Source organism: Elephas maximus, chromosome 3 (assembly GCF_024166365.1).
Source record: "Elephas maximus indicus isolate mEleMax1 chromosome 3, mEleMax1 primary haplotype, whole genome shotgun sequence".
Classification (NCBI taxonomy): Eukaryota; Metazoa; Chordata; class Mammalia; order Proboscidea; family Elephantidae; genus Elephas; species Elephas maximus.
In genome coordinates this window covers 207639578-207664415 of record NC_064821.1, presented here as the reverse complement: position 1 = coordinate 207664415, position 24838 = coordinate 207639578, and the positions used below count along the sequence as shown (strand labels likewise).

Below are 24838 nucleotides of genomic sequence, written 5' to 3'. Positions count from 1 at the left end.
GTATATTTGAGTCTGGACACAGTGGAGTCCTTGGGTGGTGTAAACGGTAACCTTTGAAAGGCTGGAGGTTTGAGTTCACCTAGAGGCAATCTACTTCCAAAAAAGCCAGCCATTGAAATCCCTACTGACACACATGGGTTATGTCTCGTAGTCAACTCCACAGGCAACTGGTAACTGGTTGCTGTTGTGTGCCCTCGATTCTGACTTATAATGACCCTATGGGACAGGACAGAGTAGAATTGCCCCATAGAGCTTCCTAGGCTGTAATCTTTACAGGAGCAAATTGCTAGGTCTTTTCTCCCAGAGAGCCACTAGTGAGTCAGAATGGCTACCTCTCAGCAGCTGAGCCCTTGACCATTAATTACAGCACTAGGGCTCCTTGGTAACTGTTACAAGCCAAAAAACCAAACTCGTTGCCTTCAAGTTGATTCCAATTCATAGCAACCCTATGGGACACAAGCAGGACTGTCTCATAGGGTTTTTGTGAAGCAGCTGGTGGATTCAAACTGTTGACCTTTTGGTTAGCAGCCAAGCTGTTAACCACTGTGCCAGCAGGGCTCCGGTAACTGGTATGGGCATGATAAATTATCAGGACAACTTTTATTGAAAGAGCACACAATAAAAGACATACTAATTCATCACACTTTCATTTTTAAAGATATTTATGAGAACAGGATATCCTCTTCTGCCCATCAACTGATTAGCATATTTTCACTCATTTTAAATTAATGCCAGTTTTGGGGTTTCCTTTGTATGATTTTGTAATGGACCATCCTGGAAAGCACCTGAAACATGATTCTTGAGGAAAAGAACTGTTTCCCTTTTCAAGCTAGTTTAAAACCACGCACATCACTTTTATTCCCTTTGTCTTCAAAAACAGCAGCATTACTCACACTGCCATCCCATGGGCAGACTTGTGGTTCAAGGGTGTAACAGACTGGTAGGTATCACACTGGATGGAGAACAGGATGGAGACAACAGCTTGGAAAGCAACAATGCCAGCAAGTAAATAAGAAAACCACCATAGCCTGTTGTCTTTATTATCAAAGTTTATTGTTGGGGTGAGTTCCTATCTACTGAGGAGTACAACTATGTCTCAATATGTGCTGTAATAACTCCAGGGTAATAGCCATTCTGCAAAATAGTTGTACTGGGGCTCTGTTAGGCATACAGATCATAATTAAGTCAGTGGGGAAAGAGCCCAGAGAAGCCCTGACAGTAGAGCCATTACTCTAGAAAGGTCCAGTGCTATGCAACCTGTAAGGCATCCTCCATCTGCTGATGATGAGACTCGAGTTGGTGGTGGAATGAAACAGGAGTTGAGACCATTTTCTACTCTTCTCGCCAAGACACCTACGGCTCCAATTAGGTATTGAACTGTAAAACCCTTTAAGCTCCCAAAACAAATGAAATAAGATGTAAAAAGAGGAAAGGGCCAGGAACTAGGGCAGTGGAGGATTAAGGAGAACTGGAGGGAATGGAAGGTTCTGGAATGGAAAGTAGCTGGGTTTAGAGGCCATCTGAGATGACAACATAATACAGGTAAAAACAAACGGGGAAACAAATACCAAAAGTTTACTCAGACACCTGAACTGACGTGAACTTTCTCCCTTTGGGGGGTAATTGGTTGTAAAAATACCAGAAAGGTGAATCACTAACAAGGGAATGAGTACCTGAGTAGAAACTGGTGCTTCAAGATGCCAAGAACACCTTATGATATACAGGTGAGCTGAGTCTACAGGAAGAAGTGGTTACAGTAATCTGTTATCCAGATTTGACACTGGAATGACATTTCTGGCAATGGCTTTGTCTACGAGGTTCTGGCATATTTTTGTAGCAGTTTTAAAGGAATGTTTTTTAACACTCGACTTATGTGGGAATGCAAATTACTGTAGTGTAAAAATTCAATGCTCCCTCCCCCGACCTATATCCAGCAGGGTAGATTAAAAGTCCTGAAATAGCTGTGGCTAAAGGTCCAACCTCTCCCACCGCCTTGTGATAAAATTAAAGAAATCAACCAAACAAGTATCAGATGAGTCAGTGGGCCTCATACATAGAAGACAGCAGATAATTTATGGTGACTTCTTCGCAGGCAGCCTGAGAAACAGAAAAGCCTGTGTGCTAAATGCTGCCCTCTCATTAAATATAATAATGGGGGGAAAAAGGGCCATTAAACAAGACCCTAAATAAGTCTAGCTGCCGAACAGATTGGGAAGATAAATAAAATGGCATAGTTGCTTTTAACTTCCATCTTCCACGCTAACCTAGTTTGTCTATTGAAACGCCACCTGCTGGCATCAGGCCAGTGTGTCCTCATTTTGCTGTTATCATTAATATCTCGTTTTTCCAAAAGAGGAAATGTGTAAGTCACAGGTGTACGTAAGTGACTCAACATTTCTACAAGGCCTTCTCTGTAGTCTTAACCTGTGTGAACACAGGCTCTACTCTTGGAAGCATTTTCAAAGGCAGGATAAAACACCGGCTTGAGGTTTTCTGCACAGACGACACCAGTAGAGCCGTGATGTGGATGAGTCCCTTGTTGGTGCTCAACAGATGGTCTCTTCTCCAGGAAATGCCTGTGTTCACTCCTATTTACAGGTTCCTTTTGATGGGCACACAGAGTAACCTCCAAACCAAGAAATGGGGCAGCAGTAGTTTCTTCTCCAATCGTATCTCTGATGAGCGAGTGTCCTAGACGCAGGTGATGCCTCACGTGGGTGTGGCTGGGCTGTGTCGCCCAGGTAGTTAGCACAGGCTGCCATCCAGACTCAGCCTGTTGGGAGCACTGTGGCCTTTTCCTGCTTCTCCCTCTGCACTCAGACTGCCAGCAATCTTCTAGAGGACGTTCCTCCCCAGTCATTGCAATCACAGTTTCTTTTGCTGGAAAACAGAGAAACCTAAGTATGAAATGATCCTTGGATTTTGGATATCTTGTAACTTAACAAACACAATAATCCTATTGCCATATCATCAGTCCGATTTCCAAACAGATGAGAAGGGCAATTCTGTCCACATCCCTCCTATACCCTTTGCGCAGGGCAAAGAAGGGCAACAGTAAAGAGAACGAGGTCAGTCAAGAAGAGCAAAGGCTCCTGGGGAGCTGCAGCTCAGCTCTAAGTCCACATGCTTCCTTTTCTCTCCTGACAGTTTCTGACTGACACCCCTGGGGAGAAAGAGCTTAGACTATTATAAATACATAAAAACGTCCCCTAACAAGGCGAGGAAATGCAAAAGGTAAGCTGATGAGAGGAAAAGAGTGCACTGCACCTCAAGGGTGGATATGCAATACCAAAACAAACCAAACCGGCTGACATCCAGTCAATTCCGACTCATGGCGACCCTGCAGGACACAGCAGAACTACCCCATAGGTTTCCAAGGAGCGTCTGGTGGACTGGAACTGCTGACCTTTTGGTTAGCAGCCATAGCTCCTAACCACTGTGTCACCAGGGTTTCCTGATAGCAATGGAGGCCGTAAAAAACAGCAAGCAGCAAGGCGCCTGACTTCAAGGGGTGGGCAAGCGATGGACATGAGACAAGAAGGCAATTCTGGTGAAGCTGGATGTAGTGCAAGGTTCTCCCTCGTTCTGTCGTAATTCTCATGACCCCAGAATTACAACGGGGTTTCAATGATATGGGTACAATTTGAATGGGGACAGGGAGGAGACACAAGCCACTCATTAACACATGGATGTACAGGATCAGGTGGGGTGAAAGAAACCAAAGAGGTCAAGACGGCTTCCAGTCGGTCCTCTGAAAAAGAAGGAATGGCCTCCTGCTTCGTAGCAAATACTGTGCGGAGGGACAAATTAGCCGACAATTAGAAGAATGAAAAGGAGGGTAAGATGAGTCATTTGTTTCCCTCCCGTATGCGGACATTCTCCTTGGTAGTGGGAGGGGTGACCTCATTTCACTTGTGTTGTCTGTTAGCCCCCCAACCCCATTTCCTTTTAAAACTGCTCCTCTTCTATATTCACCTCTGAGGATCCCAGGGCTATGGTCCTTGGCCCTAAGCTTTACTCACTTGTGCTATACAGGCACACTGTTTTATTTTCCTTTTTGTGCAAAGATTCAATTTAAAAATATGTCCCTTCGGACATCTGTTGAGTACAAGAAATGACGGTGGCTGCCCACTCCACACGTAGAGATTATTTTGAGAATAGGATGATGTTTTAACTCACTTAAATTCCATGGGACAATGCAAGCAGAAGCATATAGTTTCTGCTTCCCCAGTGGGCACACTGCAGACTGCCCCAGGGCTGAGATCCTGGGGCCCAGAGGACCCCTCGCAAAAGGCACCCTCAGTGTTCTCCCTGTCCCAGCCCCACCAGGCCATATGCTCATTGGTCTTGTAACTTTTTGTTAACTGAGCAATGTTAAGACTATGCTCCTTCAGGCCCAAATATTTTATTTCAGCATTACAGCTCTCAGATGGCAGCTCACTCCGCTTGTTTTATTTATTATACAAGTGCTTCTGGGTCCGTAGGCTACAGAACAAACCACACACAGTAAAGTCCAGGCAATAAAAGTTTTGCATAAAAGAGAAAGTGTTGACGGCTTAGTATCTACACGATTACACCGTGCGCTATAACTTCAAGATACAGAAAAATAACTGAAACAGAAAAACTATACGTAGAATTCAAACACGTGCCAATGAAAAAACAAACCCGTTGCTGTCGAATCGATTCTGACTCATGGTGACCCTGTGTGACCCAGCAGAACTGACTGCTCCATGAGGTTTTCTGGACTATCATCTTTATGGAAGCAGACAGGGCTTCTGCGGCACCACTGAGTGGGTTCAAACCGCCAACCTTTCGGTTAGTAGAGGAGCACACACCATTTGTGCCACCCAGGGACCTCTATCAGGGAAGACAGGGTATTTATTCGTGGTCGCTCACCTTAACATTTCCTTCACTTGCTCTCCGCCATGCTTTCAGCATCACATTCTTTTGGTGGTTCCCCTCCTCCTGACAGTTCACTCTCAATTTCCCACAGGACATCATCTTCATCTTCCAAGTTGCTGGAGATGTGGCACTTCTTGAACCCTTGCACGATGGACTCACTTGAGATGCTATTCCATGCCACCATGACCCATTCCAGAAAGAGGCCCAGGGGTGGCTTCTTGGCATTCCCGGTGGGGCTCAGGGCCAGGTTCCCAGCCAGCAGCCAGTTGGAGTACTGGGCCCGCACACTGTCATTCAGGGGTTTGTAGACCACCACGTCCAGCACCTGAAGCTGCGAGGTCAGGCCTCCTGGGATGATAACCATGTCGGTGTTCATGTTTTCCATGGAGCTCTTCACCGAGTCAGTGGCATGGCCCCGAAAGCCGTTCAGGATCAGCATCCCTCGCTGCTTGGGTGCCGCACCAGTCCTCCGTCTCCACACCACTTCCAACCAGTCCTGCATCAAGTCCTCAGTCATCCATCCGTACCGGTGACAGCGGATTTCCATTCCACTGGGGAACTTCCCTGGCGGGATGTATGTCCCCCTCAAAATGATGTATGGAGGTAACTTCCTCCCATCAGCCAAGACACCGAGCATCGCTGTGATTTTCAGTTTTTCCCTGCCTGGAGTCTTGACCAATACGGGCTTCTCCCCCTGGTTGTCCACAGTCACCCGTGACGGCACCTCTAAACAAATTGGAGTCTCATCTGCATTCCCCATCTGCGCCACCTCATACTCATGCGTCCTCCGCAGGGCCAGGACACTCCGCTGGTAAGTGACCAGCTTCTCTGTCAGGTCTTCAGGCAGGTGCTGTGGCACAGGCACTTTATGCCTCAAAGACAGGTCATACCTTCTCATCATTCTCCGACACCAACCCAAGCTTGCTTTGAACCCTTTCTCTGGAATGTTCATTTCCTGGGCAATTTCGAGAGCTTTCAGCTGCATTGCCTCTCTGGTGATAGGGTCCCCTTTGGCCTGCATGTATCTGACATATTCGGCCACACGTTGGTCCACCAAAGCAAACCTCCCATTCTTGGGGCCCCGGAATGCCCGCCGCATGGCGTGGGCGTTTTGGAGTTGTGGCTTTACTTTGCGCCAGTCTCTGACATTTTTTTCCAACACTCCGAACTGCTTGGCGGCCTGGCAGTTGTTGGTGCTCTCGGCGTATTCCACCACCATTAACTTGAACCCTGCGTCGTAACTGCGGCGCATGCCTCGGCTGAACTGAAACTTGCCGGCGATATCGTCAGCCGAGAGGTCATACCCGGGGAAGCCCATGGCCATGTAGAAAGGGTACCCCTCGCTCCACTCGGGCAGCTCTGTGAGGTCCCGAGGCAAACGGAGGCCAAAGCTGTCAAAGTGGGAAGGCGGAGGAAATTGGGAGGCAGCACTCACTGGGCCTGCCCAATCTGGAGGCTTCACGTCAGAGTCTTCGTTTTCTGGGAGACAAGTAGGGAGGGGCAAAAACAATGCCAATAAGTAAAGCAATTTCTGGTTTATTACCCAAATTTCTGGTCAAAATGCAAGAATACCTTAATGTGAGAGTCACAAAAAGTAGTTAATTTTAATAACAGATGTTTTCATTGTTAAGGGCCGTCAAGCTGGTTTTCAACTCACAGTGACCCTATGTGACAGACTAGAACTGCCCCAAAGGGTTTTTTTTTTTTTTGAGCATATAATACTTTTACATTTTATTTTTTCATTGTACTTTAGATGAAGGTTTACAGAGCACATTAGTTTCTCATTAAACAATACACATATTGTTTTGTGACACTGGTTGCCAACCCCATGGCATGTCAACAGTCTCCCCTTCTTGACCCTGGATTCCCCATCACCAGCTTTCCTGTCCCCTCCTGCTTTCTCATCGTTGCCCCTGGGATGGTGTGCCCATTTAGTCTCGTTTTGTTTCACGGGCCTGTCTAATCTTTGGCTAAAGGGTGAACCTCAGAAGTGAGTTCGTTACTGAGCTAAAAGGGTGTCCGGCGGCCATACTCTCAGGGTTTCTCCAGTCTCTGTCAGACCACTAAGTCTGGACTTTTTTTCTTTGTGTGTTAGAATTTTGTTCTACATCTTTCTCCAGCTTTGTCTGGGGCCCTCTATTGTGATCCCTGTCAGGGCAGTTGGTGGTGGTAGCTGGGCACCACCTAGCTGTGCTGAACTCAAGTCTCAGGGAGGCTGTGGTACTTGTGGTCCATTAGTCCTCTGAAGGGTTTTCAAAGCTGTATTCTTTACGGAAGCAGATTGCCAGATCTTTCTCCTGCACAGCAACTGGGTAGGTTCGAACCACCAGTCCTTCCATTAGCAGCTGAGTGCTTAACTGCTGTGCCACCAGGGCTCCTTTTAATAACAGGTACCATTTCCTAAGACCTTATCCATGTGCCAATTTACATCTATTACCATACATAATTTTCATAGTAACTATATCCTTTACAGACGAGGAAAGTAAGGCTACAAAGGATAAGTAATGCATCAAGTGGCTGCGCTACACACTGGTAGATCTGAGAATTGAACATAAGCACCAAGCTTGGACCAAATAATAATTTGGGGGCTGTGTTTAGTTCAAAATAATTTTTATATGGACGAGAAGTCGAATATAACCCACAATACCACATAATATTAGAGAGATTTAGATGTACCACGGGCTGAATCATATTCCAGGAACCAAGAGTATCTTCTATAGCATAAAACTACATTTAGCAAAGTTAAGCTTGCAAGGCAGAAAACTGGTGACTAAGTTATCTAGTGCTGCTATAGCAGAAATACCACAAGCGGATGGCTTTAACAAATTTCTTTTCTCACTGTTTAGGAGGCTAGAAGTCCAAATTCGGAGTACCAGCTTCAGGGGCAGGCTTTCTCTATTGGCTCTGGGGAAAGGTTTTTGTCTCCTGAGCGTGCTTCCTGGTTCTTTGGAGATCTCCATGTGGCTTGGCATCAGTCTTCCCCCATCTCTGCTCCTTTACCTTGCTTGTCATTTGTATCTCAGAAGAGACTGACTTAAGACACACCCTACACTAATCCTGCCCATCAACATAACAAAGTCAACCCATTCAAAATGGAATTATAATACAAGCATAGAGGTTGGAATTTCCAACACGTATTTCTGGGGGACACAATTCATAACATTCTACCCTTTGGCCCTCAAAACTCATGTCCTTGCCACATACGAAACATATTCATGCCATCACATCATACCAAAATTCTTTAATCAACTCCAAGTCCCAAATCTCATGTTCTGAATCATCTAAATCAAATATGGGTGAGATGTTAGGCATATTCCATCCTGAAACAAAATTACTCTTCATCTGAGAGCCTTTGAAATCTAGAATACAGGCTATCTGCTTCTAAAACACAAAGGTGGAACAGCCACAAGGTATGAATTTCCATAATAAATGGGAGAAATTGAAGGGAAAGAAAGATTAAGGGGCACCAAGCAAGTCCAAAACAGAGCAGAACAATTTACATTAGCTCTCAAGGTTAGAAAATAACCCTCTTCTCTTGAGGCCATCTGGGCAATGGCCCTTTGCCCAGACTCTGGGTATTGGCCATGCCTCAGGATTTCGGGTGGAAGCCTCTTGTCCCTGAGCTTCAGCTCTGCCTTCCAGGCCCCCTGAGACAGTAACTCTGCTCCCTGTGCTTTGGGTGCCCCATTCTCCTAGTTCACGTGAGTGGTGGTTCCAACCCTGCGGCCCTGGCAGGTCCTATTCTTCTGCCTTTTGGGAATGGCAGGCCCACTCCCCAGCTTTAGGTAGTGGCCCCATTCCCCTGGCACACCTTAACAGCAGCCCCACACTCCGGAACTAAGGTGGTGAAGACGCAACTCTTTAAAACCTAGGAGGCTGTGGCCCTACCCTTTGAAACCAAGAAGGCCCTGCTTCCTGTGCTCCTTCCAACAGTTCTGCTGATCTCTGAGCTGCTCCGGGGATGGTCCTTTTCTTTTCCTGGAGGACAACAGATGTAGCTTCTTTGGCCTGTTTCCTGCCTGCAGAATTCAAGAGGCAGACAGCGTTATTTCCCTGTCGCCTTCAATCTAAGCTGATGGGCTTTCTGCTGTGGTGGTTGGTTAGACCCATCAGTCACAGGCTTAATCTCTTCAACAAAAGATTGTGTAGCCACATCCTTGGTGAACATTCTAGGACATGTGTTCTTACTCTGTACAACACAGTTTTCCAGATCTTAAAGCTGTTTTCATTTTGCACAGTTCATTTTTAAGTCCACCTCTTTCTTCTCACATTTTACTGCAAGCTTCAAGGAGAGACAATGCAGCATCTGTAAGACCTTGCTTAGAAATCTCATCAGCCAGATATCCAGGCTCATCACTTACGAGTTCTACCTTCCACCAAAAATTTAAACATAATTCAGACGAGTTCCTTGCCACTGCACACAAAGCATTGCTTTTCCTCCACTGTCCAAGCACATGCTCAACATTCTTCTTTTAAAGCCTCACCAGAAGTATATTTAACATCCACATTTGTATCAACACTGTTGCTGCTGCAGTACGTATTCTCGAAGACAGAGGCTTTCTCTGAAGTTCTCTTCACTTCCTTCTGAGCCCTCACCAGAATTGCCTTTGATGTCCATAATTCTACCAACAGTCTCCCCAAGGCAATCTAGGCTTTTACTACTGTCGTCAGGTGCCATCCAGTTGGTTCCGACTAAAAGAGGCCTTACGTACAACAGAACGAAACACTGCCCAGTCCTGTGCCATCCTCATAATCGTTGTTATGTTTGAGCCCACTGTTGCAGGCACTGTGTTAATCCATCTTGTCGAGGTTCTTCTATTTTTCACTGACCCTCTCCTTTACCAAGTATGTTTTTCTCCAGGGACTGGTCCCTCCTGATAACGTGTCCAAAGCTGGTGAGACTAAGTCTCACCATCCTCACTTCCAAGCAGCACTCTGGCGGTATTACTTCTAAGACAGACTTGTTCGTTCTTCTGGCAGTCCAAGATATATTCAATATTCTTCGCCAACACTATAATTCATGGGCATCAATTCTTCTTCGGTCTTCCTCATTCATCATCCAGGTCTTTGCATGCATATGAGGCAATTCAAAATATCATGGCTTGGGTCAGGTGCATCTTAGTCCTAAAAGTGACATTTTTGCTTCTGAACACTTTCAAGAGGTCTTTTGCAGCAGATTTGCCCAATGCAATACGTTGTTTGATTTCTTGACTGCTGCTTCCATGGGTGTTGATTATGGATCCAAGTAAAATGAAATCCTTGACAATATCAATCTTTTCTCCATTTATTGTAATGCTGATTATTGGTCCAGTTGTGAGGATTTTTGTTTTATGTTGAGGTGTAATCCCTACTGAAGACTGTAGTTTTTGATCTTCATCAGTGTTTCATTATCAGTAAGCAAAAAGGTTCCCTTTCAGCAAGCAAGGTTGTGTCATCTGCATATCAAATGTTGTTAACGCATCTTCTACCAGTCCTGAGGCCACATTCTTCATATAGTCCACCTTCCCTGATTATCTGCTCAGTGTACATGTTGAGTAAGTATAGTGAAAGGATACAACCCTGACACATACCTTTCTGGATCTGAAACTATGCAGCATCCCCTTGCTCTGTTCAAACGACTGCCTCTTGGTCTATGTGCAAGTTCCACATGAGCACAATTAAGTGTTCTGGGATTCTCATTTTTTTCTTTTACTATTACTATTAAAAAAAAACTATTAGGCACCTTAAAACTCTTCCACCTCTTACCCATTACCTAATTCCAAAACCACTTTCACATTGTAGTTGTTAGCGCAGCAGAGCCCACTCTTCCGTTATCAAATTGTCTTCTTTAGTGTTGCTGTAACAGAAATACCACCAGTGGATGGCTTGAACAGACAGAAGTTTATTCTCTCAGAGTTTCGGAGGCTGTAAAGTTTGAATTCAGGGTGCCAGCTCCAGGGGAAGGCTTTCTCTGTTGATTCTAGGGGAAGGTCCTTGTCTCTTCAGCTTGTTTTCTGGTTCCTTGGCGATCTCCATGTGGCTTGGCATTAGTCTTCCCCCATCTCTGCTCCTTCAGCTTGTTTATCTTTTTTATATCTCAGAAGAGAATGACTTAGGACACACTCTACACTAACCCTGTCTCCACAACATAACAAAGACAACACATTTCCAAATGCGATTACAACCACAGGCAAAGAGGTTAGGATTTACAACACATACCTTTGGGGGACATGATTCAATCTTTAACAATTGGTTTGGTTTTGCAAACCAATGTCAGAATTGGGTTTCATCAGAAGGTGGTTACAGAAATTGAGTGTGATTTGGGGAAATTACCATATTTTATTAAAACTAACATGCCACCCATTATTAGATGCTCTATTATATGTCATGAAGAAAAAAAAAATGCCACTAATTAAACTAACACATGTCATCAATTTTAAGAGGCAAACAATTCCAGAAATGTTAAAATGGTGGGGAGAAATACATCTTAGAATCAATGAAATAGGGCATTTTAAACTCTTTCCTAAGAAGAGAAGGCAAACGAAACCATTCTGCCTGTCTGGAAGCTATGCTCTGTTTATCCAACTGCTACTCTCCTGCTCATATTCCTTGATAAAGGACTACGTGTTGTTTAGACAGGTTTGTTTGAATATGCACCCAGTATGAAATGAACAGGCAGCTGGGGTGATACCTCTGGAAGTGGGCTGCATCACACTGCCCCTAGCTTTGTAGGGGCCCTGGTTCACTGCTGACGTGGTCACGTTAACAAAGATATGCTAGGCCAAATGTGTCTTAAGCTGCATTTCACTGCACCTCCTACAGCCTACAGATGAAGAACTGGAGACTCAGGTGAAAGAAGCCACCTACGGTCACACAGAATTAAGAGGAAAGAAGACTTTTTAAAACTCTAAAGCCAGTACTCTTCCTGCCTTGCAGCCTGACTCCCTCTGAGAGCCCCAACAAGAGGTACACGGAAAGGTAGACTCCAGCTTCCTAATGCTCCCATGTGTACGGATGCCAAACTGATGAAGTGTACTACCTGGGAAAGGTCCTCCTTGGAGCTGCCATTCGTTAGACTTCTGAGACTCTTCCTCCCCTTCCAGCCGAGTGATCATGTCCGGCTTAGGAAATGGGAATTCTGTTTACAGGAAATGAAACAGCTGTGTGTTACAGTCCTGGAGGGCTGCCAAAGTAGAATACTGAAGGATCTCCCCGACCGCCCGCTACCACCTCAGTTCTCTTAATATGGAGATTTGAGAAAGGAAGGGGGAAACGGGTTAGGGAAACATAAGGAAAAAAACATGGCGGAATAGAGGCCTGCCCAAGGGAACTTACGGATCTCTTCTAAAGAGGGCGGCACTCACAACCACTACATTTAGCAGGAAGTGGGTCAGCCACTAATCTGATGAACTTTTGGGAAATGAGCAATCTGGGAAATCTCTCCAAATGGATACATTCCAGTAATACGGATGGTAGCCATGTGGGGAGGGGAGCAAAGATTCTTTGGGGGCACGTCCCCAAGCTTCTGAGGCTAATGATAGCAAGGAAGCCTGCCTTCCCTCCTTTGGAACACAAGAACCATAGGCCTGGATCCATGGTGACATTTCTTAGGTTATATATATTTATTGCTAACGAGAATGCCTGAGTTGCACTGGTCGCAGTTCCGAGAAGTGGCACACGTCGCTGAGATAGATGGATGCCACATTGATATCCTGCCCAAATCAAAAATAGGAAATTCAGTGGGAACGGCACTGAGGGGACACAGTCCAAGTTCAAGAGAAAAGGATGTCTGGCTAGACCAGAGAACAAAGACAGAGAAACAATTCTCTGGGCTCAGAGCATCTAGGAGACAAAGGAAAACAAAGCTTTACCCAGGGACAGGACAGTTTCATAATTCATCCTCATGACTTCCCGGTAGAGGGCCTTTTGTTGCTCCGTCAAAACTTCCCACTCCTCATCGGAAAAATATATGGCCACCTCATCAAATAGGGCCGGTACCTGGAACAGTGAACAGGCCTTTCTCAACAACTAATAGACACATGCAGACAGATGCACAGCAAAGGCAGGACCTGAGAGACCACCTGGCCCAGTCCTGCAGCGTACAGGTAAGGGGCCGTGACCCAGAGGGCTAAATAGTCTGCCCGTGTTTTTGTGGCAATCAGAAGTAAAACAAGACAAGAGGTCTTACGCCTCACTCCACCATGGCAGGCTGCACCCCTCAGTTCATGGTAAAGAAAAGCCGCACCCTGAGAAGAAAACTCTCCCTACCACACGCTGGCAGGACAGGGACACTGGGCACCTTCCTCTCATGCACTAGGAGTCCGGTGAGAGCTGCTTACGGCATCACCCCTGACTCCAGAAACGGGAACCAACCACACTCAAGGAAACACCTCAAGAAACCTCCCCTACCAACCCGCTCACCCCAACCATGTGCTTCCCCTTATCCCCCAAAGACCCTCAGTCTGGGTGGGAGTCTAGGGGAGCTAGGGCCTGGGCTGGATTTGGTTTGTAAATTCAAGTAGGATTACTGCTGTCATTGGGTCTTTGGAAAGGGACGCTATTACTTTCTATCAATACAGCTTCCTAGTCCTATTAACATGGCCTCTCGGCTGTTTGATGATACAGGTGGGAGGTTTTCAGTTCACCTGGGGGATGCATCAGTTACGATGCAGGGTTTAAGTTAAAGGAACTGTACTCTCCACTTCCAGTTCCACCCTAGTGGCTGACTGGGAACCCGGAGGCGCCCAGGGAGGAACCCATGAGGGCAAGGGCCCTACCTGGCCTTACTAGCCTACAAGAGCACAAGCAGGAAGAGAGAAGGACTAATTAGAGCTTAAATTTATTTAATGAGATACTAGAGCAAACTTGTTTCCTTCTGCTTAGACATGGCTGGCAGAAAGCCCTGAAGACAATCCCTTTCCTGCAGGGAAGATGGCTCTACCCTCCCCTTTCCGGCCAGCTGGGGGAGGCTCTTTAGCAGCTAAAGGCAAGCAGCCACGCAAACCAACCTCTTCTCGTTTAGCAAATATTTGCTTTTCTTCACACAATATTTTTTTCTTTTGGTCATTGAAACTCCTCCACAGCTCATCGCATTAGTGGTAAGAAATCACTGGGCAGCTTGTTTCAGGTTGGTTCTTTTGTATTTCCACTTTCAGAGCTATTCCCCAAAGCTGGATGCAGGGTCTGGGTGATGACAAGAACATTTACTCTCAGCTCAGAAAGCTGGTCCGGGCCTACACCACCTGCATGCAGCCTCTTCAGGTGTGAAGTCATCCATCACTTAAACTGGCCTTTCCTCCTTTATGGAAGCCCACTTATTTCCTCCTTTCCCCCTGTATCTCACTTCCACACCATCTTACATTTAAACTCAAACCAGCTGTAACCGAGTTGACTCTGACTCATAGCGGCCCCATGCGTGTCAGGGTACAACGGTGTTCCAGAGAGTTTTCAATGGCTGGTTTTTTTGGAGGTAAACCTCCAGGCCTTTCTTCTGAGGCATGTCTGGGTAGTCTCAATCTCCAATCTTTCAGTTAAGGAGCACTTCCTAGTGCTGGCCCTGTACCTGCTTCACTTATTCCCCCCACTTCTGTGGAGAAGTAGGCATAACCCCATTTAATCAAGGAAGAAGCCGGCCCAGAAAGGCTACAGTGCTAATCCAAAGTCACACAGCTAACGAACGGCAGGGCTGAGATCTGGACCTAGCATTGCCTGTCTCCAAAGCTCCTGCTCTTACGCAGAGAACAGCGCAGCCCATTGGGTGACTGAGACTCGGTGACCCCCACCCTCCTGCCTGGCTTTTTTATTTGCTTGTAGTTCCCTGAACAAACCATTCTCTGACGCCTCCAGGTCTCCGCACACACTTCTCCCTCTGTCTCGGAGCCCCTCCTCATTCTCTGCCTGCCTAACGCCCACCCATGTCCTAAGACTCATCCTGGGTGTCCTGCTTCCTGTGCCAGGTGCCCTCCTACACGCGCCTGTAATGCCCTGAACTCGACGCTGCGGCAGCACTTACCAGTCCGCATCACTCTTTTTGATTCCGCGCCTGCTTCCTCTACTAGTACACAAGCTCGTGGAGGGCAAAGCCTGTGCTTACTCAGTTTTGCTTCCCTAAGTCTAGGGCACTTCTTGGAGATAGCATCCATACCAAACCCACTGCCATCGAGTCCACTCTGACTCATAGCGACCCTATAGGACAGAACAGAACTGCCCCATAGGGTTTCCAAGGAATAGCTTGTGGATTTGAACTGATGACCTTTTGGTTAGCAGCCAAGTGTAGACAGTTTTCATTAAAAATATGTCTTTGAATAAACGATCTAAAGCAAATAATCTCTGGATTTCTCTTTTCTTGTTCCACTTGGAACAGCTTCAAATAAGCATTAAATTTGATCTGTCACAAAACCAAGGCTACTCTTTGGAGTAACAATGGACAAAAATCCTTAAGTGTGAAATACTAGGAGGTAAAAATGGATTGTCTCTAGGTTTTCCTCAGACTTACTCACCAACTGGAAAGCCAGTCAGCCCAGGAATTTTCCACCCACCCTTTCCCACTCCACAGGCTTTGAAGCAACTCTCCCTTTGGCTTCTTCTCTCCCTAGAAGTTCCAGATTCAGGCCATTCCTATTTATAGCCCCTCTTCCTTTGTCAGTAAAACTAGATGCAGGCCTGGCTATGCCCATTGCTTCAGAGTAACACATCCTCTAAACCAAACTCAACCCACTGCTGTCAAGTTGATTAAGACTTGTAACGACCCTATCGGACAGAGTACAACTGCCCCATAGGGTTCCCCAGGCTGGAATCTTTACAGACACAGGCTGCCACATCTTTCTCCCACAGAGGAGTTGGTGGGTTTGAACCATCGACCTTTGGGTTGGCAGCTGAGCCCTTAACCATTGCACCACCAGAGCTCCTAACACATCCTAGGCCTGATAAAAATATCAGGAGCCCTGAAGCCAAGAGGAGGTCAGAGGCGGGTACGGGATTCATCGCCTCACACTGCGACTGAGCCACGCAGGATCTTCACACAAGACCACATTATGCTCCAGAAGCACATAGTACAGTGGCTGAGAAATTCTCCTCACAGCAACCCTCTGTGTGAAGCCAGCGAGCCTTCAGCCAGGCCCTGCTGTGCAGGCTCCCCCACTCCACAGAGGCCTTTTATCTGGCTGAGCCCAGCAGAAGGTAAACAGAACCAGCCCTGGGCAACACGAAGAAGTCAGCCAGCCTGTGGCCAACCCCCAGCCACCCTTTCTTGGCCCTGCAGGTAGATGCCCCCAATCCTGCCCTCCTCCCCTTCCCTCAGAAGATCAGAGACACGTGTGACAGGTGTTCTTCCGTTAGTTTGCATGCACTGCCTTGCTCTGCCCAGGAAGTTGGCATTCCAACCTTGTCATAAAGTGCTTATACGTTCCAGGGCCTCACTGAAGCCTTACAACCACCTGGCAAGGAGGGCGGGGATCTCGCAGGGGGAGGCTGCACTAGTGCAGCACGCTGTGTGCCAGGCACTGTGTCAGGACCTACCTCGTACACGTTTAATTACAGCATCTCATAGAACCCTTTAAATAGTCTAGGGATACAGGAATTAGGGAGCCCTGGAGGCACAGTGGTTAAGCGCTTGGCTGCTAACCAAATGCCTGGCAGTTCAAATCCACCAACCGCTCCTTGGAAACCCTGTGGGGCAGTTCTAGTCTGCCCTATAGGGTCGCTGAGTCAGAATCGACTTGATGGCAACAGGTTTTTTTTGGGGGGGGTTTATGGGAATTACTACCCCACTTTTACGGATTAAAAAAAAAAAAAAAGTGGTTAAGTAACTCGCCCAAAGTCACAGAGCTTTCTTACCAGGCAACTTACACCTTAGCATGGTGGCTCTCAGAACCTTAAAAAAGTTGCCTTCTAGTCCACCATGACTGCTCCATGGGGTTTTCAGTGGCTGATTTTTCACAGTAGATCACCAGGTCTTTCCTCCAAAGCACCTTCGGGTGGACTGAACACGTTAACCATTTGTACCACACAGGGACCGTGGTGAGAGCCTTAGGCTTCCCTCAGAAGCATGAACTGAAGACTGATCCCTCAGAGCTCGTAAGGAGAGTCCAACTCCCTGGCATAGCACTCCACATCCAAGCGGCTGCTCGTGGCCCACGGCCTGGCCTACCTCTCCTGTCTTACCTGTTTCCACTTCTCACCATGCACTGTGGGTTCCAGCCATGTGAACGGCTCCTAATTCCACACACAGGTTTCTCTCCCCAGTGCCTTTGCTTGTGCTGTCCTCTCCTCCCAGAACGCTGCCCCATCCCTGGGTTGATTCCACTCAGGACCATGATACATTTCAAACTGCACTTTTCCTTTTTCTACTTGAAATTGTGTTTCTACTCCAATTCTCCTATGGAATTTTATCCTAACATATAGTATGGTTCTTATGTCAGAAAGGCTTTTGATTGCCTAACATCATTCAAAATGCCTATCTAAAATACAGACTCAGTTCTTTTCTTCCCCTAGTTTAACGCTCTAGAGCAGGGTTTCTCCACCTCAACACTCCTGACATTTCGGGCTGGATAACTCTTTGTTGTGGGGGATGTTCTGTGCACTGTAGGATATTGAGTTGCATCCCTTAATGTCAGTGGAATCCCACCCCTTCCCCCCAGCCATGATAAAAATGTCTCCAGGTATTACCAAATGTCCCCTGAGAGGCAAAACTGCTCCCAGCTGATACCACTGCTCTAGACTAGGTCAAAGGAGCCCTGGTGGTGCAACAACCAGGTGCTTGGCTGCTAACGGCAAGGTCTACAGCAGTTTGAACCCAGACAGTGGTTCCACAGGAGAAAAGACCTGGTGATCTGCTCCTGTACAGAGTACAGCCAAGAAAACCCTATGCAGCAGTTCTATTCTGTAACACATGGGGTCGCTATGAGTTGAAAATTGACTCAGTGGCACCCGACAGCAGACCAGGCCAATGATGAGCGGCCTCTCTTCTCTTGGCTGCCATTGCATCCTGAGCTGACCTCCACCACTGTGCTTTGCCCACTACTGTTAACCATCTGTTTACTTCCCTGTCTTCCTCATGGGACTAGCAACACCACAAGGGTAGGGATCTGGTCTTCACAGCACCTAGCACTGTGCTTGGCAACTGCCGGATGGATGGCAGAGCCCCTAGAGGCCACCAACGCCAAATCCCCAGTACCACCAGGCTGCTGGTCCCCCTCTTCCAGCTTCTCTGGTTACTTCCTTCTTTCCCAACTCAAGTATGGTCTTCGCCTTGCTCTTTTCTCACGGCCTCAACACACTCAGATGTCCACTGTTGCTGCACTTGCTTTCCAAGGCTCTCTACTCCATCTAGACACCCTGGGTTGGCCAACTTGACTTCTAAACCCAGGGCCTCTGCTGCCTTCAGGTCTCATTCCAGGCCAGATGGGACTGACTCCTTCCTTCCAAGGCCTCCTCAGCTGGGGGAGTCAGAACTGGGTAGGATGACAGGGTGGGCAAACCCGAGCCTGTGTTGATGTTTTTGAGATATAATGTGCACACAGCAAGATGCACTACTTTAAGGGTATGGATCAAGAGACTTGTTTTTAAGGACAAGTGTCAGTGTACACAAGTATTCTTGGCACGAAACATCTCCCTGTGGCCCCGTTCCCTCATATGGTAAGGGATCTGGACTGATGAGTTGGAAGTAGCATGGTTCTATGAATACAGGTCTTTCCTTAGAAAGAAAGACTATTACAAATACTGAGATTGTTTATATAAGATGGGAAGCTAAACACGGAAAAGGAATGTCAATCTGTTGCTTATTTAAAAAGTTTATTATTCATGCCCAATTATCACGAAGCCCAGTAACTGCCATAGATAACTATAAATGTAAATACCTGTTGCATTTACACCTTTATAAGTTTACTCTATCACACTATTCTGTGGTAAATCTCCATATCCCGTTGCCCACCGCCCCAAACCCTCGTCCTGGCACAGCTGGACATGCAGCTGTCCTGTGTGAATTATTAATAAGAGGTACTCACACAGAACCAAGTGGCCTGGGCTCACAAAGCTCTCCTCACACCAGCTCAACACTCCAAATCTTATTTGAAATGGTTCCCTTTGCCCAGAAGTCAGGCAGCAAACATTTATTTGATGCCTACAATGTACCTGGGATCAAGCAGGATTCAGGGGTGAAGACAAACAAGGCCTTTTGGATTTCTAGCCCAGTGATGATAAGGACACCGGAAGGCTGTTCCCATAACCCGCATTCTTCAGGCAGCCTTTTAAAGCCACAGGACTGTTTTCTCAGGAATGCAAACATACCGGGCTGGGCTATTTTTAGTTCCCCTGTCTGCCTGAGAAGGAGACTTCACACAAGCCTGGCTCCCAGGCTTGCTCCTCACCCCACACCTCACTTACCCATCCACCCTCTGAGCAGATTCGCACTTTCTGCATATCCGAGTGGCCATCCTCCAGGTCCCGGCTCTGAATCTCTTCTTCCTCTTCCTCTTCCTTCAGGGTCATATTGAGAGGGTAGGCTGTGGACTCCATGTCTGCAAGAGAGATTCAGTTCAGAAAAATCAGGTGTCAGCGTGAGCTCTTGTGATAGGAGAGGTTCAGCGTACCTTTCAGCTTCAGACACTGTGCAGGCTGGAAGGCAGAAACGGAACAGAGCCAGGCCTGAGGAGGAAGGGCTCCAGGGAAAGCACTAGGAAGCTGGAAGGCGACATATTTGATTATGATAAGAGGGGCTGTAGGCAGGGAGTAGATCTGGATGCCTTTAAATATTTAAAAAGCTATCTGTGGAAGAGAGACCAGACTGGTTCTGTAGGGACCCAGAGAGCAGAACTGAGGCTGTGGGTAAATATTCCCAGAGGAGGTTGAGGCACTGCATTAAAAGGCAGAACTTTCTCACAGCAGTGCCATCGGAACATGGAGTCAGTGGCAGGAGAAGGGTGCTGATTGCCTATCAGCGAAGGGGTGTGAACACAGATAGGACATTTACTCAACTGGTCTGTTACTAGAGGCGAGTTAAGCATGGTGAGGGTGGCTGGCCCAGAATACCCACCACCTGGCTTTTCAAGGGCAATTCCAAATTCAAACGTTCTGTCCATGAGTCTGTTTGGAATATGGAGTCACTCTTTTTTTTTCTGCCTTAGGAGCCTCTGTGAGCCAGGGAGTCAGTGACACATAGAAGGGGTAATGCCTGGATACTCAAGAGGGTGCAGAAATCTCTGCTGGCCGCCCAGACTTTGGGGCCCACCCTGACCACGAAATGACTCCGTCGCATCTGGGCCACAAAAGCTCTTGCCTAGCTCGGAGGCCAGTACAAAGGGCCGCGCTCCTGCCCTCTAGGGGCGCGGGTAAATGCTAGGTGTGCAGTCAATGTGCATCCTGCAGACTGCGTCCTCCGGAGGTGCCAAAGAAAAGATGCCTCCAGAGTTCAAAGTCAGCTTCTTCAGTATTTCCAAGAGACGAGCGAACGCGGCAGGGATGGGTCAGGGGCGGGCGAGGCAGGCTTCACACTCGCCCAAACTTGGCCACCGCCTCCCGCCGGCACCCAGGCAGGAGGTGGGAGGGGACGACGCACCGCGGCGAAGGTGCCCGCAGCGACAGCCGCCGCCCGCCCGCCCGCCCTCTTCCCGGCGCCCCGCCCGCCGCTGCCGCCGCGCCCCCAGGCGCGCTGGTGTTTCTCCTGCCATCTTGTCCCATTTCCCTTTCTCCGCGGCCCCGCGCCCCGCCGGCCGGCCCGCCTCCCCGCCCGGGCCCTCCCGGCCCGCAGCGCACCTGCGGAGCGGCGAGCGCCGGCGCTGCCTCCCTCCCCGGCGGGCCCGCAACAAAGGCGGCGGCGGCGGCAGCTGCAGCCTCGGTGCCCCCGCCCGGCCGGGCCGAGCCGCCCAGGACCCGGGGAGGGGCCGCGCCGCCCCCGCTCCGCTGGCCGGGCCGCCCGCGCGCACTCACCGCCGGGCCGAGCGGCCGGGGCGCGGGCCGGGGCCGCGGGCTGGGGACGCCGAGGGCTCCGGCCGGCTGTCAGAGCGCCATCCTTTCCGCCCCTCCGGCTTCCCGTGCGCGCGGCCCCTCGGGAGGGAGCGAGGGAGGACACGTGGTGGGAGGAGGGAGGGTCCGGCCGGGAGCTGAGGGTGTTGGGAGGCGAGGGGAGGAGCGCGGCTGATGTCAGCAGGCCTCGGCGGCGCGGGGACGGCGGCGGCGCGGGGGACGGCGCCCGCGCGAGCTCCCGGACCCTCCTCCCGGCGCGGCTTCCGGCCGGTCCGCGCGGCGTGCTCCTCCCGGCCCGGCCCGGTCCGGCGCCTCGCTGGCCTGCGGGGGTAGCGAGCGGGCAGCGGCGGCGGTGCCCCCTGCCTTCTCCTCGTCTTCTGGTGCAGTCGGCTTCTCATGCACTGTGTTTGACCCCTGCGCCGAGGAGGCGGAAGATCCCGGATTTCGCTTTTAGCTGAGTCGGACGTGGGTTCACACATCCATGTGCTTTTTCGCATTCGTTAGTGCTTGCACTTGCTTGGATGGCCGCTCTCGGCACTCTCGCCAAGCTCGGGTAATGTGTTAGGAAGGCAAGACCGGCAAAAGAATGCGGTCCGGGATCGTTTCGGCAGAATATTCTTATTCCGGCAGTTACATGTTCAGAACTGTGTTCCTGATACACACGGATAAGGAACTTCATGATTTTTGTGGTTGTTGCCTGTCAAGTCCCAAGCACGTAATCCCGTGGACGAAGTAAGTGTATAGAAGAACCTTTTCTCGAGATGTTTAGGGGAATTGTTTATTTGCAGCTCTGTGGACAATACAACAAAAGAGATGGAAAAGTCCTTCTCGTTCTAGAAGATTTGTGGGTTTGGGTTTTTGTTGGGAACTTTTCAGACTGTCCCTGAAATCTGAGTACCTGCTAGGGAAGATCGCTTCAGGTGTTTGTGATCAGTAATCAGGAGTCGTTCCTTTTTATTTAGATGTGAATTTTACTTCTTTCTGCCCTGGAGAGACCAATGTGGAGCTGCGCATCTAGTGTAGAATACAGTATGATACACACGTCTTTGAATTGTAATGAGGGCTGACAGCCCAAGGCCAGAGAAGGTCCAATAGATGGGTGGAGAAGAATATTCAAATATTGACAGAGAGGGGGTGTTAAAATTAATTTCTGTTTGTTTTAACTAAACCGTCCTTTTTGTGTGTAAAGTTAGCACATTTAGAGCCAAAGTGACACCTTAGCTGAAATTGATTGACTTTCCCGTCTTTACTTTTCTGAGGAAGTGGCAGGTTCAAACGGAGAAGTGAGAAGGGTGTCAGGAAGGGGGGTAGGTACTGGAAGCATTGCTGGTTCCTCGATTTCTTAAGAAAATTAATACTAGTTAAGGGATAAATGGAAACGCTGGTGGCATAGTGCTTAACAGCTACCGCTGCTGACCAAAAGGTTGGCAGTTGAATCCACCAGGTGCTCCTTGGAAACCCTGTGGGGTGGTTCCTTTAGGGTCACTATGAGTTAGAATCAAATTGAGGGTGAGAGGTTTGGGTTTTTTTTTTTTTTTAAGGGATAGGCAAAAAAGGAATATTATGTTAGGGTTTTAGTCTCTTGAGAGCCTTAATGTTTTCATGCAATCCTGTCTGGGAAAGGAGACCTGCCCAACTGTGACTCACCTGAATTCTTGACGTTGAACCCACAGCCCTCATTATTTTTCTTAAGACTTCATCGTAGTCTGCAGTAAGTCATTGAGACAGTGCATGACTCTGGTAATTCAGTAGCACAGATTTCTTTTAGTGGGTGGTTAACAAATATCAGTGCTGAAGAGCCCTGGTGGCATAATGGTTAAGAAATACGGCTGCTAACCAAAAGGTCAGCGGTTCGAATCCACCACGTGCTCCTTGGAAACTCTATAGGACAGTTCTCCTCTTCCTGTAGGGTCACTATGAGTTGGAATCGACTTGATGGCAACAGGTTTGGTATTTTGTTTATGCTTTCAACATAATAGTTCTTTACTGATGCCACTGGTCTAACCTCATCTCCTATTTAATTAATGCAGTGAACAAGTCTTAGGGATTCTAAAGAGCCACAAATCCCACGAAATACTGATTATGAACTGTAGTATCTCCTCCTGAATACACGTTTCTGAGCTCCTTCGGCAGATGCTTTACAACCCTGAAGTCAGCAGAGCTACTGGCCCACGTTCCTTCATTCCTTAGGGATGTGGCAGATTGAATTAATAGTCTCGAGTCATCGTGTCCCTGTGGTAGTGTAACACATCCACACACTTGCTGAAGTCTCATGCGTGCAAAGTGTACTTCAATACCCCTTCAGTTGGCCTGGCTAAGTGATGTTCTTTGGCCAATGGAGTGTGGGTGGAAGTGACTGTATATGAGTTCTGAACATAGGACCTAAGAGGCTTCATATGTTTCCATTTGCATTTCTGGGAGCCTTTGACCTCTGCTATGACAAAAACATGCCCAGGTAACCACTGCCCCACCAGCCTGGGCTCCAGAATGAAAAATGTGCTACAGATCTGTCCTGGCCAGACCAGTGAACGTGAATGAGATCATTGTTATTTTAAAATACTGAGTTTTGGGGTGACTTGTTAATACAGCATTTTTGTGACTGTAGCTGGTTGGGACAAGCACAAAAGGCAACCCTGGGCTTGGGGCCCCTAGCATTGGCCCTCAGGGGTACGTTCTGAGGCAGGGGAAAGGAGAATTACTTATTTCATGAGGGAAACGCCCAGATATGTGGAGAAGGAAATTCTAGAGTGGGAGGGGTGGGAGGGAGAGCCATATGAGGAAAGGGAATGTCACTGCTGACTGTGCTTCTTCCTTGGGATTCTGGCACTTCAGAGAAAGAGCAAGACGTGACACGACCTTGGAGATTTCCCAGTAAAGCCTCAAGATCTTGCTGGGACATCTTGGTAAAATGCTAAGGTGAATCTTGCTCAGGACAGTTCTTGGAAGGGCTTGGGAGGTTCCTGGAGAGGGGAATGTGTGTGGTTAGAGCACCTAGGAGGGTTAAGGAACACTCTTAGAGGCTTCTCAAGAAGAGCAAAGGAATTTATAATACTTAGTATAATACTAGAGACCTGGTGGTGCAGTGGTTAAGAGTCGGCTGCTAACCAAAATGTCGGCAGTTTCAATCCAAGAGCTGCTCCTTGGAAACCCTGTGGGGCAGTTCTACTCTATCATTTATGGTTGCTATGAGTCAGAATCAACTTAACAGCAGTAGGTCAACAATATAATACTAGCTACATAACAAGCAGACCCCCAAATGTATAAAGGCTCAAACACGCATAGGAATTTACTTTTCATTTATGTAACAGTCCATTGTGGGTGTTCCTGGTCCACAGGTGACTCTCCTCCACACTGTGTTTTAGAGACCTGGGTTCCTTCCATCTTGTGGCTCTGCCACACCCGAGGGCCTTATGGTTTTCTTTTTCCACCCAACACAATGGGTAAGAGAAGATGGAGAAGACACACCCTTTTTAAAAAAGACCTGGCCCTAAGGTAATGCATATGTCTTTTTCTCACATCTAATTGTTTTTTTTTTTTTAATTGGTTAGGATTAGTTACATGGCCACACCTATATGAGGAGGGATGAGAAATGTACATATCTGGGCACTCACTTCCTGGTACCAGCTCCATACATTGAGAACAGAAGCCTGGATTTTTGTCTCTGCCGTTGGGGTTGCTTTTTATTTCAGCACTTTAAATGTTTCATTCTACTCTCTTCTTGCTTGCATGGTTTCTGAAAAGAAGTTCAATGAAATTCTTATCTTTGTTCTTCTATATGTAGAGTTCTTTTTTCCCCTCTGGCTTCTTTCAAGATTTTCTGCAGTTCAAGTATGACATGCTTAGGTGTAGTTTTGTTTTTGTTTTTTTGTATGTATCTTGCTTAGTGTTCTTGAAGCTTCCTGGGTCTGTGGTTTGGTATCTATCATTTGTTTTGTAATATTCCCAGCCATTAATACTTCAAGTATTTCTTCTGTTACTTTCTTTCTTCTCCTTCTGG

The 24838-nt window shown here is 47.8% G+C and overlaps 1 protein-coding gene across 2 annotated transcripts; it reads right to left on the bottom strand.

Moving 5' to 3' along the window:
- Positions 1 to 2792: 2792 nt before the first annotated feature.
- On the bottom strand, positions 2793 to 20888 carry POGK (pogo transposable element derived with KRAB domain). Of its 2 annotated transcripts, none has more exons than XM_049881132.1 (6): positions 20806 to 20888; positions 19264 to 19397; positions 12753 to 12879; positions 11921 to 12019; positions 4897 to 6381; positions 2793 to 2880 (listed from the first exon to the last, which is right to left on the bottom strand). In XM_049881132.1, exons 2-5 carry the CDS (start codon positions 19393 to 19395, stop codon positions 4910 to 4912), a joined length of 1830 nt encoding a protein of 609 aa, XP_049737089.1. In that variant the 5' UTR covers positions 19396 to 19397; positions 20806 to 20888; the 3' UTR covers positions 2793 to 2880; positions 4897 to 4909. The 2 variants fall into 2 exon arrangements, with proteins under 2 accessions (XP_049737089.1, XP_049737087.1); XM_049881130.1 differs by lacking the exon at positions 20806 to 20888 and adding an exon at positions 20632 to 20768.
- Positions 20889 to 24838: the final 3950 nt, after the last annotated feature.

Excerpts from the sequence above, each read along its gene's own strand:
- POGK (XM_049881132.1), bottom strand. The coding sequence starts at position 19,395 with ATGGAGTCCACAGCCTACCCTCTCAATATGACCCTGAAGGAAGAGGAA. Across the intron at positions 12,880-19,263 it reads TCTGCTCAGAGGGTGGATGG|GTACCGGCCCTATTTGATGA; the intron begins GTAAGTGAGGTG and ends TCACTGTTCCAG. Across the intron at positions 6,382-11,920 it reads CCAAGGAGGACCTTTCCCAG|AAAACGAAGACTCTGACGTG; the intron begins GTAGTACACTTC and ends CTTGTCTCCCAG.